This window comes from Cajanus cajan, chromosome 4, assembly GCF_000230855.2.
Source record: "Cajanus cajan strain Asha chromosome 4, NIPB_CcT2T_4, whole genome shotgun sequence".
Lineage (NCBI taxonomy): Eukaryota > Viridiplantae > Streptophyta > Magnoliopsida > Fabales > Fabaceae > Cajanus > Cajanus cajan.
In genome coordinates, this window is record NC_138520.1 from 73743229 (window position 1) to 73765300 (window position 22072).

At 30.9% G+C, this 22072-nt stretch overlaps 2 protein-coding genes across 3 annotated transcripts; one reads left to right on the forward strand and one right to left on the reverse strand.

Moving 5' to 3' along the window:
• The first annotated feature begins 3146 nt into the window (after positions 1 to 3146).
• LOC109796125 (serine/threonine-protein kinase PBL34) lies at positions 3147 to 7567 on the forward strand. 2 transcript variants are annotated; one of them, XM_020355769.3, is made up of 6 exons: positions 3147 to 3747; positions 4575 to 4912; positions 5013 to 5148; positions 5602 to 5738; positions 5825 to 5948; positions 6589 to 7567. In XM_020355769.3, the coding sequence occupies exons 1-6, from the start codon at positions 3564 to 3566 to the stop codon at positions 7089 to 7091; spliced, it is 1422 nt and encodes a 473-aa protein (XP_020211358.1). In that variant the 5' UTR covers positions 3147 to 3563; the 3' UTR covers positions 7092 to 7567. The 2 variants fall into 2 exon arrangements, with proteins under 2 accessions (XP_020211358.1, XP_020211356.1); XM_020355767.3 differs by having other exon boundaries at positions 3148 to 3747; positions 5599 to 5738.
• A 2734-nt stretch (positions 7568 to 10301) lies between these two features.
• Positions 10302 to 14640, reverse strand: LOC109797567 (outer plastidial membrane protein porin). The gene is made up of 6 exons (XM_020357641.3): positions 14478 to 14640; positions 14266 to 14333; positions 12424 to 12534; positions 11445 to 11531; positions 11086 to 11294; positions 10302 to 10948 (listed from the first exon to the last, which is right to left on the reverse strand). The coding sequence occupies exons 1-6, from the start codon at positions 14524 to 14526 to the stop codon at positions 10642 to 10644; spliced, it is 831 nt and encodes a 276-aa protein (XP_020213230.1). The 5' UTR covers positions 14527 to 14640; the 3' UTR covers positions 10302 to 10641.
• Between the last annotated feature and the right edge of the window lie 7432 nt (positions 14641 to 22072).

Here is a 22072-nt window from a genome sequence, read left to right on the forward strand (position 1 = left end):
TTAAGTTGTATATATTATAAACAAATACATTAGACCAAGTAGTCATTGTTATATTTAATAAGAATTTTTGTTCTTCCATTAAGAGATTCAATTTTCATTATTATTTTTGTGGTTTATGGTCCTTTAAAAAAATTTAAAAAAAAAATAAGAAAAAAAAGTGGTTGAACCGGTTTGACCCACCGGTTCACCGGTTGAACCAGAAAATTAATCGGTTCGATCCGGTTTGAAACGGGTCGACTGCATAACCGATCCAACTTAAGATTCGGACTGGCTGGACCACCGGTTCCCGGTCCAACCAGTCTGACTGGCCGGTTCGATCTGGGTTTTTAAACACTGGTTTGAACAATATTTTACTTCTTATGTTAATATGATACATATTTATTTTTTCTATAATAAAAAAATAAAAAGTCCCACAAACGAACCAAGTTCATGTCCATCAATAATTATCCTAAAATGAGCCAAATTATTTATAGTTTTTAATATTTAAATAATTTAAATTTATACTATAAATTAGAGTTTTTAACTTCGAGATTAAAGGTTTCACTCTCCCAAACCATTTTCCATACTATCTCTTCTTTCTTTAAGAGATGCATTTCACGCACTTCCTCAAATTATATTCCTTTTACTTTTTTTTTATCTATACTTATTTTTTAATTATCTATCCATTTCAATTTAAAAGTAACTTTATATAACAATTTAAACATTTATTATAAATTTAAAATGTAATTTATATGTTTATAAATATTTATTTATTAAATTTGAATTATTATATATATTTAAATATATTTATTTATTATAAATTTTAATATATAAAAATAAATATTTATTCTATAGAAACACAAACTAAATTACCAGTTTCATATATTTTAAGGAATAAATGTGTAAGATAAACTAAATAACTGGAAGTAGAAATATATAGATCAAAACCTTACAAATAAAACTTAATTAATTATTTAGTCTATATACTTGTACTAACTTTTTTATTTCAGTCTCTAAGAATAATATTTTATGTTTTAGTCTTAGCTATTAGTTTCTTTTGGTATAAAACCATCTCCAAAGAGAAATATAAGGACTTCAACATAAATAAAAAAAATAATTATATAGAAACTAAGACATAAAAATTTTAATTTTAGGAAATTAAACAAAGGAATATATAAAAACTGAATGAGTTAATTAAACCTACAAACAACATCATACAATCCCTTTTTATATTTTGTTTTTTTTTCTTTCTAATTCTATGCTACTATTTTTGTCGGGTACCGGATTCCGTTGTTTATGCTTGTTCCCACATGCCTTTTTAATTTGAAAATTTATCTGTGTTTGCTTTCGTGTATGGATATTGGATACTGAAGTTTCCAACTTGTTTTGTCCTTTTGTTATTATATTAAGTATTAACCCCAATCAACTATTTCCCTTTCTTCTAGGATTGATTTTGTCCCACTCCTTCACTTAATTTTTTTTTTCTTCTTCCATAAATTACATGTATTATTTATTAAAAGCAATTATGTTTGAGTCAAATTATTATGAACAGTAAAACTTTTAAAAAAAAAATATTTAATACAGTTATATATTTATTACTCAAACTCAATACTTGTAATTAAAAGATATTAAAATTAAAAATAAAAAAAAAAGTAGGAAGAATAGAATTATAAAGGATATGAGGAGTGGGGCAGAGAGAGAGAAGGGATGAAAATGATTGATTCCATTAGGAAATAGGAAGTGCCTCAGAAAACGTTTCAAAAGTTAGGCACTATTCTATATTGCTCACGAGTCATGACTTGTCCCATCCCAGTGCACCAAAAATGGGTAAATATATATTGCAGAGAAAGAAAAATGACATTAACGAGAATAACGTGGCATATTGTGAATGATTGAATGAGTGATAGTGCACTTGCTCCTAAGTCCTAATTTGCCTCATGCCATCATATTAACACTTCTCACAATTATTGTCTCCAAGATATAATTAAAGAATTTAAAGTTACATGTCCTTACTATCAAACAAAAAAATCTTACTCAACAAAAGGATTGCAATTACAACAATAAAACTTTCTATTTTAGTCATACCATTAAGCCCATCTTAATTTTTATAAGCCAATGTTTAATACTATTAATGTATTTTTTTTTAATAATTTTCAACAAATTTTTTTAGATAAAAATAAAAACTTTTTATTCATAATTTCATTAACTAGGATAATAATAAACAATAGAGAGAAGATCGATTGATACCACACATTAGTTTTTTATACTTAATTTGTTTAACAATTTTATATAAAATTAATCATCAATTCATCTATTGAGTAATTTGACATTATATATTTTTACTACTTATATCAAGCATAAAAACGAGATAATTATTAATATATTGTACAACAGTTATTCTGAATAACTTCCGTCAAAATAAAATAGTATGATAAAATATTAATTAACTTTTCTTAAAAAAAAAATTAATGGTGGAGTTAGTTCATTTTTCATTTTACAAAAAAAAAAATATACTAATGTTGTAAGTATATGAGTTGACACTAAACTTTTTGTATAAAAAAATGAGTTTAAAATTTAATATTTTTTTCTCAAAATAAAATATTAAAACAACGTCAATAAATATTAAACTTAATTTCTCATATGTCTATCTCAATCTTTATTATCATTATTGTATATTAGTAAAAAAAAAAAAAAAAAAAAAAAAAAACCTAACACTTAATACCGTTTGATGTGGTCATTCTCTCTCACACATAAAGGAAATAATCCTCTAGTTACAACAAATGTTAAAATCTTAACTTTAATTTTTTTAAAAAATTTCTCTTTATAATTAAAAACAGTATGTTAATAAAATTCATTGAATATATAATAAGATCTGATGGAAGAAAAATATCCTAGAGAGGATCCTCCCCCATATTTAATTTTATAAATATAAAAGAAAAGGTTGTGTATGAAGATAAGCTACCAACTGCGGATACTAATTTATTAACTAACGTAACACATAATTATGTTTTTTGATTTAATGATTGGGATATTTGAGACATATTTTTAAGGCAAAGAAAACATTATCTTGCGTGAAATAATTGGGAGTGCAAAATGAAAGTCAACAACTAAGAGGAAAGTAGATTTATTGTAAGTTGTAAGTAGCAACTACTAGGAAGTGCTATTCTCAAAAAAGCAAAAAAAACATAAAAGAAATGGCTGTCACTTTCTCTCTCCTGCCCCGTTCCCAACTTTCACACTTCTAGCCTGCCCGGCCGGCCCGTTGTTGAAAAACTCTCTTTCACATGCACTCTTCTCCACCACCTACACCCCCTTTGGACTCCCTTTCACAATTGGCTTTCTCTTTCTTTTTTTACTCATTTATCCTTTTGTTGTGATTCCAAACACTGATATTGTTCTTTTAGTTCAGTTGATTGTGAATTTTTGATCATGATCATGATCATGATCATGCTTTCCGAAGTCTTCAATTATTGGAAGTGAGGTTGCTTGAAGTGGCTTTTTTTTTATTTTTATTTTTTATCCCAAAGTCTGAAACTTGTGGGGGCTTTTGAGCATGAAAAGTTATTTTTAAGAGGTTGTGGAAGATGGGGTTTAGGAATAATGCAATTCAGGCAGGGAGTTTGGATGTGGGAAAGTCAAAGATAAGGATGCAAAAGGATGGTGCTGAAAAGGAAATTGGGTGCTGTGTTAAATTCTGTTTCATTGGGAGCTGTATACCTTCAAGATCAAAGGTTGATAACTCCATAAGTGGTACTAGTGCTCACAGTGGTAATTTTCTTTCCTCGTATGCCTCTTTTCTTTAGTTTCAGGAAATGATTCCTATTATCCTGTATGACATTAATTTTGGTGAAAATTTTTTTCTTTTATCTTTACTCTTTGGTTGAATCGATCCCTTTATCTCTCCAACTTTTAAGAAACAATACAAATTCTGAGTTGATTAAAGTGATATAAAGTTTTATTCTACTTTTACTCCTAGCCGAAGTTGGAGTAGTACCTAATTTATTTGCAAACAATTGAGTATCAAAACAATGATCTTTTGTGCATTATCATTGGAGAGCTTCATAATCTTTCTGTAAACAGTAGCAGTAGCACCATCTCCATTTGATCTTGTCCAAAAGGTTGAGGAAGGTTTCTACTCAACTGTTATGACAATTTAATAGAAACTTGAGGTTCTCAAATGGTAATGGTGGGGTGAGATTTCAGTTAAGGTCATAACTTCATAGGTTAAATCACCAAACCAGAAAAGATAAAGAGAAAATGGTTTTAGTTGATTCATCCTTGAAGAAAAAAAAAAAAAAGATATCATGGTTAGAAATTTAGTGTTGACATTGAGAGGTCTTTATTGAATCTTATAAACTAATGAAAGTCAAGTTATTTATTTATTTATTTTATTTTGAATTTCCATGGACAAAATCATTATTATATGACCATTTTAGCACCACTCTGCGCGATTGTATTTGTTACTGTACAATGTTATTGATCCTGTAATGAGGTTGCGTATAGTGTTGCACATTAGGATAAATATTATAAATAGTGTTTTTCAATTCTTCAACCCTGAGGAAGTTATAATTTAGTTTATGATTTTATTTAAGTAGTGGACAAAGCATCTTCATATGAGAAAAGCAAGAAGAAAACAAATGTTCCTCCGGGGTCCTCTACAACAACCAGTAATGCAGAAAGTGTCCCTTCTACTCCAAAATTCAGCGAGGAGTTGAAGGTTTCTTCTCGTTTGAGAAAATTTACATTCAATGAGCTTAAGTTGGCTACTAGGAATTTCAGACCAGAGAGTCTTCTTGGTGAGGGAGGGTTTGGTTGTGTTTTCAAGGGTTGGATTGAGGAAAATGGAACTGCACCTGTGAAACCTGGTACTGGCCTTACTGTTGCAGTCAAGACCCTCAACCATGATGGACTTCAGGGTCACAAAGAGTGGCTTGTATGAAACTTATATTTCCTTCTCAACTCTTTTTCCTTCTATGAATTTTTCTTTTACAATTCCTCTTTGTTAACATTTTCCCTTTTTTCTTTCTTACCAGGCCGAGTTAGACATTCTTGGTGACCTTGTTCATACAAATCTGGTTAAATTGATTGGTTACTGTATTGAAGATGACCAAAGATTATTGGTTTATGAATGTATGCCACGTGGAAGTTTGGAGAACCACCTCTTCAGAAGTATGCTTTGAACCTGTTTTATTTCTAGTTCATGTTTTCACTACTGCTTATTTATATCTGCAGTCCCTTGCCTTTGCAGTAAATTTGGATGTTCTTGATTCATATATTAAATCAAAATTTATCTCACTACACTTGAGATAAAGTTTAGGTGAAAATGAACATGATTGTTACTGGTGCTACTAATTTCCTCGATACAAACGTTAATGCTGTATTCCCTATTCAATGTACTACCTTTAATTTTGATACAGTTTTTGATTCACAACTAATTCTTGGAGTCCTTGATTATTTAATGAATTCACAAACTTTTATGCTTAAAGAAAACATAAAACAGAACAAAACAATTCTCTTCCTATAGTGCGTTGTTCTTCATGATTGGCACTATTATGCTTTTTGAGATTTTTATGCATAAGGAAGTTCATTGTTTTCTGGTAACAACCATGAATTGTGCAGAAGGGTCGTTGCCTCTTCCTTGGTCTATCAGAATGAAAATTGCACTTGGTGCTGCAAAAGGTCTATCTTTTCTCCATGAAGAAGCTCAGAGGCCTGTAATCTATCGTGATTTTAAGACATCTAATATTCTGTTAGATGCGGTATGTGAGTTAAGTAGGAAAAAAGGTTTTTCATTATTTGCTTTCTATCTTCCAACATAAAATCATAAAAGCATAACTGTTTTTAGGAATACAACGCAAAGCTCTCTGATTTTGGACTCGCCAAAGATGGTCCTGAAGGGGAAAAGACACACATATCAACAAGAGTCATGGGAACTTATGGTTATGCAGCTCCTGAGTATGTGATGACCGGTGAGTTTCTTTCTTTCTTTCTTTCTTTTTTTCTAATTTTGTGTTTTGTTAACTTTAGACTTCACTACATGAATCAGGCTCTAGATTATGGGATGAAAGAATATACCAGCTGCTTTTGTAGCATTTTTCCTGTCATAAATAAGCTTCTTTTCCTGAGCACTAAATCAAGATTTTGTTTGCTTGTAAAGAGTTGAAATAATAAATGGTACATATTTTGCAAATTGCTTGGAGCATGGACAATGCACTGGGCTTATGTTTGGTGTCAAACAGCTTAAGCTTTTGCAATAATTTGGTTCGTGACATTGACATAGAAAAATTGGTTATGTATCAGCTAGACAGCTACTTTGAATCCTAGGTATTAAAACCAAATGCATGACCAGAAGTCTTTAAAACTTCAAAAGTTACAAATAGCTAGATTGTTAATCTTTTTTTTTTCTTCAGTGCATATTATACATATTCCTTTTAACTGCTAGATTTTTATCTCCAAATCAAGCTGTGATCATTACAAAATAAAATGTAAGAAATGTCATAAGGTTTTTCATAATAACTAGAGATCTTTATCATTTGAATTTTGATATCCTCTATGCATAGTTCCACATTTGCAGTTTTAATTTTGACCTTAACTGTCAATTCTGATCAGGACATTTGACATCAAAAAGTGATGTCTATAGTTTTGGAGTAGTGCTACTTGAAATGCTCACTGGCCGGCGATCTATCGATAAGAATAGACCAAATGGGGAACACAATCTTGTGGAATGGGCAAGGCCTGTACTCGGGGACCGGAGGATGTTACTACGGATAATTGATCCTCGCCTCGAAGGTCACTTCTCTGTTAAAGGATCACAGAAGGCTGCCCAAGTGGCTGCTCAATGCCTCAGCCGTGACCCGAAATCCAGACCTATGATGAGTGAAGTTGTTCAAGCTTTGAAGCCTTTGCAAAACCTCAAGGATATGGCTATCTCATCATATCACTTCCAGGTTGCACGAGTAGATCGAACCATGTCCATGCCAAAAAATGGTATTCAAACACAGTTAACATCTTTATCAAGGAAGGGTCAACCTGTAAGGATCTTGTCTAGTCCAAAAGGTCCTCATGGTTCTCCATATCATCACAGTATCAAGTCACCAAAACCTAAAGGATAAGAATCATGGTTCTCTCTTTGATTTGCTTCTCTATTCATTCAGTTCCCTCAACTTAGGATATCACCTTAACAGAAACTGTTTGTGTTTTGAAAAATTCTCTTAAACTTGAAGAATCAATAGAGTTTCCTGTCCTTATCTCAAATTAGGTGGGAGGGACCATGAGACAGGTTATTGGATTACAAAGTTTAGTGGGGATCGAGTTGACTCAAGTTTAAGGAAAAACTAGAATATACAGCTTTCACATTTGTTACTGTGAAGTTGATATACTTTTTCTACCATTTCACAGGCTTTCTTCTTCCTTTCAGAATGTAATTTTGTAAAGAAAACGGGTGCTGCTGTTAACTCATGTAATTCATAGATATTTTTACATACTCATTCGTCAATATACTTTTCAGTCAGTACTTATCAATGTAATTAATGTTGTACGAGAAACATGCTAGAGTTTGGAATTTGAACGACTTAAAAAGTTCTGGACATTTTTCTTTTCTTATCTGTGGTTTATATTTGAGTGTTAAATGAGTTCAGAGAAAGAACTTCATTGCTTTGTTATGTGGATTGTTTGTGTTCTGCAAATTTTATTTCATGCCACCTACGCGTATCATTACAAGGGAATTTTAGATGAGACTACTTTTGTTCTTGCACATGATTTTATTTTAATATTTTTATGCAAATAGGAAGGTTCACCCCATTCACTTTGCCAAAGGTTTTAGACGTGGAGGTTTCAACACAATTTTATTGCAAACCGAGCACTTAATTATATAATTAGTTACCCCCTTAGATAAAGTAAAAATACAGTTATCTCTAGCGAAGAAAAAAATAAGACAGCACTTTATTTCCTAATGAAAAGCGTTAAGAACCCGTGGCCCCAATGATGAAAAACAACGAACTTTCGTTTTAGGATAAACCCAAATTATTGAACTATATTAAAAAGAAAATACTAAATAAAAATAAAATATACTTAATATCTTGAAAATATTAAGATATTTAATACTTATCATAACAAAAATGTAAAAGAATTAGAAGAAATATATACGCTTTTTGTATATAAAAAAAAATATTGATACATTTTGTTTATTACAAAAGTGAAAATCACTTTCGTTTGATAACAAGAAAAGAAATAAAGTGAGAATAAATAAGTGAGATCTGATACCTTCTATAGGTCACCAACACAAGGGAACAAATCCAATCATATGATTTTGATGGTACTGAATGGAGTAGAGTAAATCCTGTTATAAAGATGCTACATACTGAAATTAATGCAGGATCACACCAGGTGCTATTTAGTATTTATGGATCAATTTGCTTGTGCATTGTGTTATAGCATTAATTATCATGGACTGGTGTGCTGTATTAAAAAGTAAAACTGTTAATATTTTGCATGTCTTTTCAGTTATTACAGTCAGTGTGGAGTTGGATGCTGCCTTTGAGCAGAGAAATGAGAGAGAAAGGTTGTAGAAGAGGAGCTTGAAAAGGTGTTATATCTCTGTACTTTGTGCTTATCTTTATGTAAAATGTTGCTCTTTTAAAATCATTGGAACCTGAAAATATTACTCCTTGTTTAGTCCGAGCATGAAAAATGCTCATTATTTCCCTCTTGTTATATAATATCTAGTGAATATTCTAGTTGTTATTCAACATTTTTTTTATTGTTGAGAATAGCCCATGGCAAGTTGCATGCCAATAGGTAAGAATTCCTACTGAGTGTTTGGATTGGATCGAGTCAATTTTAAGGAAAAACAATTAAAAAACCAGTATTGTTAGATTCAATTGATTTAATTCTAGATTAAAATCTTATTCAAGAAAAAAATGTCTGACAAGAACTACATTTTCTACTATTGCCTTATAGATGTTTTGGGCAAATGCTAATTTTTGGTTGAAAAATCAAAAAATTATTTTTTTATCTGTTTTTAATACACCTTTCATAATTTACATTAAAAAATTACTTAGGGAGAGTAATTCATTACTACATTAAAAATTAAACCGTTGTGCTTGCTGACTTGTTGGGAGGAAGAAAACAAAAAAGGAAAAAAAGTTGTGTTAAATAAAATGTCTGTTAGACTCTGTTTCGTTGAAAAACCGAACCCACTCCAAGCAATTAAAAAAATCATTTTTTCCTTTTGAGACTTCGGTAAGAATACCTATTCTAGTTTATTCTTTCTACTCATTCTTAATATATAAAAAAAAAAATTAATATAAAACATAAGTCAATGTAAATATAATATACTCCTCTGTTCTCTTTTATATATATATATATATATATATATATAAATTATTCTCAAATATAAATACATTTTAACTAATGATACTCTCTTTCCCTTTTGAGGGTATAGTCTCTTTTGGTTCTTTTTTTGAGCTCTTGTTACAAAAAAAAAAATCTTTGACTGACAATTTAGAAAGATTAATGTAATAAAAGAAAATTTAATTCCTAAAATCAAATTTATTTTATTTATTTGTAAAAGAGAATAGAGGAGTACAAGAGTATATTTTCATGTCAAACCCAGAAACTAGAAAGCAAGCTAGCTTCCTCCCAAATCTAAAGGAACTTCCCTTGGCCATGAGCCCCATTCTGAAGAAGTACGTCTTTAATATTTTCAATGTAGCATTCACGAAGACTAGCTGACATTAAAATAAAAATGTTTGATCTCGTTTAAATTTCTCTTAAAAAATATTAAATTGAAAATAGGCTGTAGTTTTAAGGGCCCAATCAAAAGCAAATTATTTGCTGCCTTGATAAATTGAAGAAATTCCCTTGAGCTGTAGTTTTAAGGGCTCCAATTTTTTATTTTTTGAAATAAATTGCTTAGCTCGATCAAAAGGCATGTTAATACTCGTAACACGATTGCCTCAACCAAGAGCAGGTAAAAATAAGACACTAAGAACATTTAGTGGTTTCCTCAAACTGTACTGTACCCGTGTTTCACACGAGGAATCAAGTTATGTTTTACACTAGATCAATTTCTCATGCGACATGCATTTAATCAAAAAAATCTGCGGCTGAAGTTAGTTCAGACACATTCCAATTATGTTGGATGGACAGCATTTAATTCTATCAAAATCAATTCAATTGAACTTTAAAAGCAAACAAACATTAAAACCGTTGACATGTCCCCACACCAACATTGCCTAAAAAACATGGCAAAAAAGGAATACAGGGTGGAAAACAGATTTGACAGGAATAAAACATAAATATCAAGATCTAACCCAAGCATCTGAAAGCCAAGTATTTAACACTGATAGCATCAGATAAAATGTAAGGGAATATCGCAGAAAATATCCAACAAATCAGAAGATATAAAATTTCGCATGTCAAAACCTCAAAGAGTGCCAATCCTCATTCCACAAAAGAGGCTTGCTGAGCTTGGGGGCATTTAAGAGTCACATTTGGTTTATAGAAAACCTATTTATTTTTACAAGGTTGAATTGCTCAAATGCAGCAACGAAAACACCATGAACACTTCTTTACCCAAAGAAGAGAACCGACTTCAAGGAAATAATTTAGTCTGCTTCCTAACACCTACCTCAATGCTCTTGCCTGGATGCATCAAAATTCTTAGGGTTTGAGAACCAAACTCAACCCAACCTTGGCACTCTTTTCAATGGCCTTGGTGTCTACCTCACCAGAAATGGTAAAGAATGATTTGGGACGCCACTCGTGCTGGATGAGAGCACTCGTCTTGCCAAAATTGTTGACACGTGCCTTCAATGTGGTCAATGGATCCAATGCATGTTGGGTTCCAAGGGTGAGAGTGTTCTCATTAGTTGAGAATCTGTGAGTCACCTCAGCACCAACAGCAGTGTTGGTCACGGGGTTAACTACATGGTAGTATGCAGCATTCAGAGCATCACCTTTGTCATTCCTGCATACAAGAACTCATCATTTCACAAAACATGTAAACTCATACTATCCATCAGCATCTACATGTAGACAATACATTTTTTTTCTAGATGCATACTGTTAACTAAAAACACACCAAGAGGAGCAACAATTACTCACAGAGTCAATGAGGCAATCAAATCATCTTTGGTGAAGCTCAGTCCAGCATTGGATTTTGTTAACTCCCCACTTTTGGAGTCATAAGAAAGGTCAGCACCAAGAGCAAGAACATTAGTTCCTATAACACCAGAGAAGTTGACAATTGGGTTTGCTGTCAACCCAACACTGGTGCTAATTCCAGCATACTCATGCAAGTACTGAAGTTCCACCTGTTACATTATACAGACAATACAAATTACTGCGATGAAGGAATAGGATGCAATGCAATAGTTCAAGGTTTTAGACAATTTTAATGAGGTTGCTTCTGAATTTCCTTTAGATTTTGAAAGCTGGTTAAGCAAAATGGTTGACTATCTTACCTTTCCAGACCTTTGGTCAGGAACCTTGAAGCTAAAGATAGTCTTCAGACCAGGAGCAGGTTCATTGACAGTGATAGTTGTGAAAAGCTGAAATCCACAAGCATCAGCCAACATTAGTGAAATATTCAAAAGGAATATAGAAATCATAACTACGTCAAAGTAAGATGTCAGAAGCAAACAATTCTAATTCATCAAACAAGCACTATTGTGTAAGTATGAATTATGTATAAGAATGGGATCATTGAATATTTTAGTAAATCCAGAATTTCAATATCAAAACATGCACACATGCACTGGACCACAATAGTCCCTTACCCACCTATGCACACAGAAGCTATGATCAAAATATGAAAATAAATAAATATTAAGGTCATTTGCAGACAGGAAGACATGTTAAAAAAGGAAACATGTAGAAAGACCCTTCAATCTCAGCCCGCATTAAACCATGAGCCCCCATTTTCAATCTTTAATCAGACACCTTTGAGCTTATTTACCATAGTTTCTAACAATGTACACTTCATTAGTTAATGAATTTGTTTAGAGATTTTCTACTTTAAATAGTTAAATTGGACAACCTACTTGGTGTTGGCCAAATTAGGTAGTACTTTTATTCAACATGTAGGATGACCTTTTTTCCTTTTAATATTTACATATATAGTAAGAACAGCTTGACTAAACTTATTGAATAAAGTTGAGAATGAGTGATTTTAAAACAATTAGACATTTAAAACGTGTTCTCTGAAGAATCAATTAGTGTTGAAGAGACACTTTACACAATGTCCTAAAATTTGATAAAACAACAAATTGAATCTTCTAGAAACCGACCTTCCAAGGATAGTAGAACAAATATGAAATATCAATCCCAAAAATTGGATTGATAATTCTGTACATTGCATATAAATCAGAAACAAGGAAGAACATATCTCAATTGAAAAGAGAAGAGAATTAACAAGTACTCAAACAAGAATGTTAAACTTACGTTTGAATTTGTATCAACTTTGATATCAGTAGTGATGTTTTTGTTCTTCAACTGGGTGTTGACATCAGCCACAAACAGTTCACCTTTCCTGGTTCCTGATGATGTGATAGCCTGAAGCAGAAGACACAAATCCAAATCACATATTGCTAAGCATAAGACACGATTTCATCAGATGTGTTCCACAGGATAAGTTTAAAGCATGTATCTGTAACTAATATCTACTACTTTGCATCAACATACATCCAGTTCAACCTACGCATCCACATTGCAAGGTATATGACACAGATTATACAATTTCTTTTAGATAAACATAATGCTACAATTTCCATACTGAAACTCGGTAAATAGTACACAAAGTAGATTATGGTAAAAAATAGAGCAGACCAGTCACAATAAAAAATGTTAAGGCAACAGAGCGGATCCTTAAGTAGCCAGCCTTCATCAATCAACTAAAACAGTGTTACAAGAAATTTAAAATACTAACAATAAATTTCTATCAAGCATAACTAAATAAAAATAAATATTATTTATAAAAAAAGAGGCAGTGATGTACATCTTAAAAGAAAGGGAAAGTGACAGAAATCACCAAAAACAAAAGGGAAAGATGGCAAATTACTAAAAACAAAAGGAATGGTAATTTCTTTTCTTTCTTTTTTTTTTTTAACAAGCAGGCTATGCAGACTTGGATTGGAGAACAGAAAGATGACAACAGCTAGAAGCTTCAACACAAGTTCAAAACAGAGGGCACCTACAGCCTAAATGGTAAATGGGTCATGGAGGTGGTTTGTTGAGGGCAAAACAGAAGAGGGGTCATCTGAATGAAATTGAAAAGCCTATGAAGAAGGCTGGTTCACTGGTTGGCTGCACTACATTGAAAACTTGACAAAAAAAAAACAACAATACTTAATTGCACTGCAAAGTAGACTTGAATTGGGTTCATTCAGGAAATGTCCTGTATCACCCCGATAAATGTATTGATCTGAGGTCATCACACTCTATCAAGAATACCAGAGAGTAGTTGCATTTTGCTCCACTTTGAAGCAAGAAATGGTCACTATGGCCATTGTTGCCAAGTATACTCATGCCTAATAGTAGATACAACCAGATTCCACACATTCACGTAAAATGAAGTAATTTAGGAAAAATCAATTCTAAAATTAGTTAAACCATAAAAGAACATAACATTATATTAAATGATAAATCCAATTGCTACATTTAGATTATTCCCATCATGAATCTAACAACATACAGGGAAAACGAAAAGCTTGTAGAAAACTGCAATCCTATCAGTAAACAGAAAAATTGAAAATGACAAACACGAAAATTACAAGTAAAACTAAAAAGTGAAAACTTGACAAAACAATAATCACGGTCAATTTTTTCAAATTAAAACAAAGGGATATGCTTATTCGGATTATTACTCTTCTGCCTTTTTTTGTTCAAAACAGCTTATCATCAAAATGCCGCTGACAGAACTTCCAGCCAAAATAACTCATTCTGTGCTATAATTAAGCAAATTTAACAGTTTGCGATTGAACGAAGAACCAGTAGACCAAAACAATTATTGTTGTCATAACACATACCCATTTTTTTTTACAGAAAAAAGAATTCCATGACACAGACTTGTCAGACTCACAGTTAAGATTTATAGAGAGGACAAAAAATCCTCCAACAAAAAACACCCAGCTTTCTTAAACCAGCTCCTGATTTTACCAACATTATTATCCACACAAACTAAACAGAACATCCAAAAACAAATCCAATAGAAAAACAAATATACATGCCATGCATTGTGTTTGTGCCACAAAAATTGAAGGATAAAAAGCAACAGAGGACACTCACAACTCCAGTGGGTGAGAAAGTGGTGATGGTGAACTTCTGGTCACTTTGGTAGTCCTTGAACAGCAGATCTACACCAAACAAACAAAAACCCATTACAAGATTCATCAAAGAGCATCAATTTTTAGTAGTGGAAAAGAAATCCACGGACCCCCAAAAGAAAAATCATAATTTAGAATTTCAACACAACAAGTAGAGGGAGAGAGGGAGAATACCCCTGGCCCTCTTGCCGATGTCAGAGTAGAGACCGGGACCCTTAGCCATGGCTTTGTTTCGGAGAAAATGGGGATCTCGAGAATTTTCGAGAAGGAAGAACCGAGTGTGTCTGTCTGTGAACCCCAAACACTGTGTTTTGCCAATTAAATAAATACCTCAAACCCTAGTTTTCATTTCACCCTTCTTTTCGGCGAGCTACATTTTTCCTCACGAAATCTCAAAAGCTATCTCCACCGTTTGATCCCCGAATGTTGTCGTTTCCCTTTGTGGAATTTTTTTTAAATTTTTTTAATTTATGAAAATTCTTACGAAGGAAATTCCATTTTTTGCACCAATAATCTTCCTTTATCAATACATTTTTTTTTGTTTAAATATGTTTTTAGTCCATCAAATTTAAGACAAATTTGTTTTTGGTCCCTCAAATTTAAAACTGTTGTTTTTAGTCTCTGTAATTTTTAAAAATATTATTTTAGTCCCTTAGATCACCAATAACATATTTAAAAGTGGCTAATTATGTTATGCAATATCAAACGGATTTAATGTGATATTTTCACTAATAGGGACACCAATAGGTAGATTTTATGCAATAATGTTTGATAAATTTCTTAACAAATTTTGAATATAAGGACTAAAATAAGATTTTTTTTAAATTACAGGGACTAAAAATAACAATTTTAAATTTGAGGGACCAAAAACAGATTTACCTTAAATTTGAGGGACTAAAAACATATTTAAGCCTTTTTTTTTCTCAAGAAATCATGTGCAATGACCGGACAAAAATAAAAATAACTGCATGAAAGACAAAATAAATAAATAAATTTTACTAATTTTGTTAAAAGTGTTTACACGTCTAGATTATGGGTCTAAGATATATATTAGCTATATTAAATAATTAGAAAAAAAATTGTTATTTATAGTAACTTTCCTTAAGTCTGTGAGACCCTTTTCCCTTTTTTTTTCCTCCCCGAACTCCTTTTCTTTCTCACTCACTCTCATCCCCACTCTTTCCTTCTCACTCACTTGGCTGATTTATTCTCATTCCCTGGATTGAAGGTGGTGATTCAAGTTTTGGTAGAACTAGCTGAGCCGTGCGGGGAACTCCTTTCTCAAAGCTTCTTCTTCTTCATCTTTCTCTCTCTCGTTCTCCTTCCCGGAGCTCGGAACCTTGCGCCGAGTAAGGGAAGTTAGTATTGGTTGTGCTGGTTGTTTGAGAGTGAGCTTGTGATTCACTTGATGATTGATCCTTTACGGATTCGAGGACTGTTTAATAAAAATGGAGTTTTTGGCTTTTCGGGATTTTGGGAGAAATTTGGGTTTTCTTTGATTTGTGATTGCATGCGTAAAAAGATGGTGTTTTTGAACTCTTTGATGAAAATGTGATGTTTTGGGCCGATTGCATGTTGGTTTTCTGGTTGTTTAGCAGGGTTGGGTGAAATTTTCGAACTTGGTGAAGTTGCTGTTGAGCTTCGCGGTGAGCGCAGTTCGTCGCACCAGGCGCGTGACCATCAGAGGGCTCCATTTGGGCAAGCCCGCCGGGCGCAAAGGTGTGTGCGTCGAGCAAGTTTGAAGATGGGAGCCTCTGGATGGCCCACGCCGGGCGTGACATTGACAGCGCCGAGCGCGCGGGTAGTATGTGACATGTTTTGGGGTCTGGTTCCACGTTGAGCGCGACCCTCGTCGCGTTGGGCCGGGGACTCCTTGGGAGTCTCTGCCATGTGGGCGCTGGGCACAATTTTGTATTGCGCTAGGCGCGAGACCTTGGGAGGTCTCTGCCTTCCCTGTGCTGGGCGCGGGTTGGGGCACGCCGGGCGCGCGAGACTCCTTAGAGTCTCTGCCTGGGCATGAGCTGGGCGCAATTTTGTATTCACTACAAGGAAAATGATAAATTGCGACGGATAAATTGCGACGGTTATCTAGAAACCGTCGTCGCTTTGATATTGCGACCCTTCAAATGACAGTTTTTCAAAATCGTCGAAAAATTGTTCAACATTGTGACGGTTTATCGTAAACCGTCGCAAAATTTGTTTAACATTGCGACGGTTTATCAAAAACCGTCGCAAAATTGTTCAACATTGCGACGGTTAATCGTAAACCGTCGCAAAATTTGTTGAACATTGCGACGGTTTATGATAAACCGTCGCAAAATTTGTTGAAGATTGCGACAGTTAATCATAAACCGTCGCAAAATTTTCAGCATTGCGACGATTTACTATAAATCGTCGCAATCTACAAGACAATTTTTATTTATTAAAATTAAATTTTTTTTTGAAGTATTATGTATATTATCTTAATAAACTTATATTTTATTAACAATTTTATATATACTTCCTTTAACATGAGGTACATGATTTTTTTTTCTTTATATAATTTCAAAATCGTGACTAGAATATAAATTTATCTTTTAACAAACTTATGAATTTATCTTGTATGTAAGATGTGTTAGAGTATATAAATAAATATAATTATCATTTTAAATTTTTGAGTTATCAGATCACATATTATTGAATAATTTACAATGTTAAATTTTATAAATTTTATTTTAAATTCCATCTTTATAACACTATTAAAAATATAAAAATAAATATGTTAAATTTTATAAAAATCCAGTTTAATTTATTTATGATATAAATATGTTTTTAATATCTAATATATATTTTAAAATGATAATTTATTTTAAAATATATCTTATAATAACAATTCTAAATGGAACATAAATCTTCAGATTTTTCTTATTTTTGATTTTTTTAATTAATATATACAATTTTACTATTTTGATTTTGTCAATCAACGTATACAATAAATAAAAAAATACAAAAGATAAACATGCATGGACAAATTTTATTTTATCAAAAAATTATTTATTATAATATATTACATTATATATGTGAGTATTAAGACACACACACACACACACACACATATATATATATATATATATATATATCAGTATATATATATTTTAATTAAACTTTTTTAAAAATTAATTCATTATTTAAGAATTTTTTTTATCACATGAGAATTAATTTCTTTCAAAAATTTGACAGATATCAAATAAATAAATATTTTTTTTTCAGAATCTATATTTTATTTTATTAGAATATAATTTTTATTTTTTAACATATTATTTTTTAGATAAAAAATTATGTATATGTCAAATAGTAGTGGGGGCAAGTGCCCCACTATTCCAAACGTGCATCCGTCCCTGTATATATATATATATATATATATATATATATATATATAATGTAGGGGGTTATAATTATACTGGTGTAACTTTCACTAAGTATTATGACACTCAATACCTTTATATTAAATGTGAATTTTGTAAATCCAACCGTTAAATTGAAAGTTCATATCACTTTATAAGTGTATATCAAATTTTGTTAAAATTGAACAACTGGAAGGTAATCAAAGTGTTTATATTTTAGTGTATTTTGAAATAAATATATTACATCAATTTTGTTTTATAAAAATGAAGTATCAAATCATCTTGGATGAATATAAAGTTTTGTATATATAATCTATGAGAGATATGAACTTTCAATCTAACAGTTGAATTTACCAAATTTACATTTAATATAAAGTTATTGAGCGGTGTAATACTTAGTAAAAGTCACATTTAATATATATATATATATATATATATATATATATATATATATATATATATATATATATATATATATATATATATATATATGAGGGGGGTTATAATTACATCGGTGTAAATTTTACTAAGTGTTACACCGCTCAATAACTTTATATTAAATGTGAATTTGTAAATTCAACCGTTAAATTGAAAATCTTTTACTCTTAAATCATATATACAAAATGTTATATTAATCGAAGATGATTTCTTATAAAATTAAATTCAATCTGTCAGAAAATTTATATTTTCGATGAGAAACTTTTTGTAGGAAAAGCTATATATTATTGATGGAATATTTCAGAAAAATTTATATTTGTCGAAAATGTAAGAACTGGTTTTAAATTTGATATGAAAATATTATGATATAATTAGATAAGATTTTAAGTTAGTATTTTATTAATGGTTGATAATTAAAAAATAAAACAAGGATAAATACATTTTTTGAAAATTATATGTTTGATTTAAGATAACTTACAAAATAACTCTTGGTAAAGTTATTCCGCTCAATAACTCATGGTATGTGTTGAATTTCATCGATCCAATTAATTGTTAATTTAAAAGTTATTAAATTTTACTAATAATTAATATAAAAAAATTAATTAGTTTTGGAATAAATTATTTACTAATTAACAATATAATTGAAACATTAATTATTTAAAATTATTTAACTAAAATCTTATTGACAATTTACTATATGATCTTAATATTTTTGTATAACTAATATCTGCTTTTAAATTTGATATGAGAATATTATATATAATTAGATAAGATTTTAAGTTAGTATTTTATTAGTAGTTGATAATTAGAAAATAAAACAAGGATAAATACATTTTTTGAATTTTATATGTTTGATTTAAAGTAAATAAATATATTAAATTAATTAATAATTATTTAAAATATTAAAATTTAATTTATAAGTATGTAATAAATAAATATTTATAATTTTATAAATTATATTATCATTATAAATTATAAAATTAAATAATTTAAATTATAATTTTAAATAGAAATAAGTAGATGTTAATTATAAAAGTAAGTACATAGAAATAAAGAATAACTAAATATATTATTATTATTATTATTATTATTCATAATATAAAATTATTATATATTATTATTATAGTACAAATATGAGATTGTATATTTGAGGATAACTTAAATGAATTAATTTGTACAAGTTATACTGACAACATACATATACATTTCGGTAGCCTACTCATCAGAACTTCACAGTTAAGCGTGCTTGACCTGGAGTAGTACAGGGATGGGTGACCTTCTGGGAAGTTTCCCAGAAATTGCACAAGTAAGGATAAAACACGCTAAATAGTGAAATATTGTGAAATAGAACCCTTGAGAGGCCAAATATGAGGATTGTTACATTAATAAATTTATTAAAATTAAAAAAATTATAATTTTCGACGGGTAAAAAAAGAATCGTAATATTAATTTAGAGGCAGTTGGTACGACAGTTGATGAAATGGTCGCAATGTTAATATAGAGGCAGTTGGTGCGACCCTTGATGAAAGGGTCGCAATTCCAAGTTTGCGACGGTTTATGCAACGGTTCTGATAACCGTCGCAAAATTGTCTGGTGACGGACAATTCTGCGACAGTTCCCAAACCGTCGCAATGTTGTCTTTGCGGCAGTTCTAACCGTCGCAATGTAGGCCATATAACCGTCGCAAAATTGTCATTTTCTTGTAGTGATTGCGTCAGGCGCGTGAGAGCCTTGGGTTCTCAGGCTGGGTCACGCCGGGCGCGAGCACTCTTGCGCCGGGCGCGCTGGCCATTGGTGCTCTCTGGTTGAGCCGCGATGGGCGCGACCATGAGTGCGTCGGGCGCGTATGATGATGTTGACTTATATGCTGATAGTTGATGATGTATATGCTGAAATTGCTGATAGATGCTGTTTTCATGCTGAACAAAGCTGTAATTGATGAATATGTTGTGCTGACTAGATGATAATGCTGACTAATGATGTTAAGTTGTAATAGATGCATATTGTCGTGCTGAGCTGGGCTGTTATTGATGATTTTTAAAATGTTGAATTATATTATTGTTGTACTATAGAATGTTGAGTTGAGTTGTGAGTAGTAAGCTGTGTTGAATACTACTTAGTTGTGTTGTATGCTGATTTGGGTTTAGGGTTTAGGGTTTAGGGTTTAGGGTTTAGGGTTTATGGTTTAGGGTTTAAGGTTTAGGGTTTACTGTGTTGTATAGTGCTGAGCTGTATGTTGGTCATAGCCACTATTGTGGTGCTGTTATAGCCACTATTGTGGTGTTGTTATAGCCGCTAAGTCGGTGTTGTTATTGTCGCTATGTGGTGCTGTTATAGCCACTAGAGTGGTGCTGTTATTGCTGCTATGTGCTGATATTGCCGCTTTGCGGTGCTGATATTGCTGAATGTTGTGGTGTAGTATAAGCTGGTTGTTAAGCTGATAGCTGTAGCTGTTTACCATTCATATTGTTATATATGTATGTTGATTTGTTTTCACTAGCTTACCCTTTGTTGTTTCCATGTGGTTTGGACTGCGATGATCATACTATGTATGAGAGCAGAGCAGGGATAGGTTGGTGGCTGGCGGTGAGTCTGCAGCTGGCAGACGGAGTTGATATATTAGGATGTCTTGTTGTTTTAGCTGTTTGGTGTAGTAGCATTTGATGTATTTTGTACACTTTAACTCTATCCAGACTTGGACCTTGTATATATATATATATATTCTAGACCCTATATGTATACACTTCCTCCTTTCTGTGTGGTGTTTCTAGTGTGCTGTGCGGTGTATAATGACCAACTAGGTCGTTACAAAATCGAAGACAATAATTTCTAATAAAAAATACATATCATCAATAAAAAAAGTGTTTACGGATTATTCAAGTTGAATTTGATTAAATTCCTCCTAAATCAATTAGTTTGGACTATGTTTCATAATATTTGTGTAATTTTTTTTTACTAGAATCAAACCATTCCAATTCAATTAATGATATATTGATTTGGGTTGAAAATTATGTTATCTCCATCTCTATTTTTTTCACTTTTTTACTTGTTATTTTTATTAATTTTTCTTCTAATTGTCAATTATATTAATTATTATATTTTCACTAAAATAAAATTTTAAAATTAATTGAATAAAAACTCTTTCTTTTATTAGGACCAGAGAAAATAAATAAACACATGTATCTCTCTTTCAAACATTAATTAATTAAGTAATAAATGATTAAGTAGAAGGGGAGAATGTTAATTTTGAAAAACTAGTTTAAATTCTTGAGAAATTTAATGTTCTTAACTAATTTTTTAAAAGGTGTGTACCTTGTCTAATATTTATTATAATATGACACTTTTAATTTAATCTTATAAGTAGTTATGTTAATTAATTTTATTAGTTATATAAAATAAAAATTTTATTTATCAATTTTATCCTTTTTATTTGTCATTAAATTTTTGTGAGAAAGATAAATAAATTATCAATACCAATAAAAATAACAAATGATAATTGAAAAGTTTAAGAAATGAAAGAGAAGTACATATTTTCACTCTCTTTAACAGGAACATAAAATAAAAATAAAAATTATAAGTTGTGTTATAAAAATGATTATCAATTTTTTTTAAATTGTATTTTATACTAAATATCGAAAGAAGTATTTGTTTTCGCTTACTATTTTCAAAAAATATTTTTTATATGACTTTCGAATAGTTGTATTATCGAGTCATTTTTATAGAATATGACAAGGTACATTTTGATATATTTGTTCACATTTACAAATCAATTTCATACGATTAAAGATGTAATAAAATTTCACTTTACGTAAATCTCTTATAAAATATTTTTTAAACAAAATGTTAACAAATAAATAGCATATAAAGTAAGATACGAATAAAGAAATAAACAAAATAAAAATTATGTCATTACATAAATCACTAGTGTAAAAATTGGATTTAAAATCG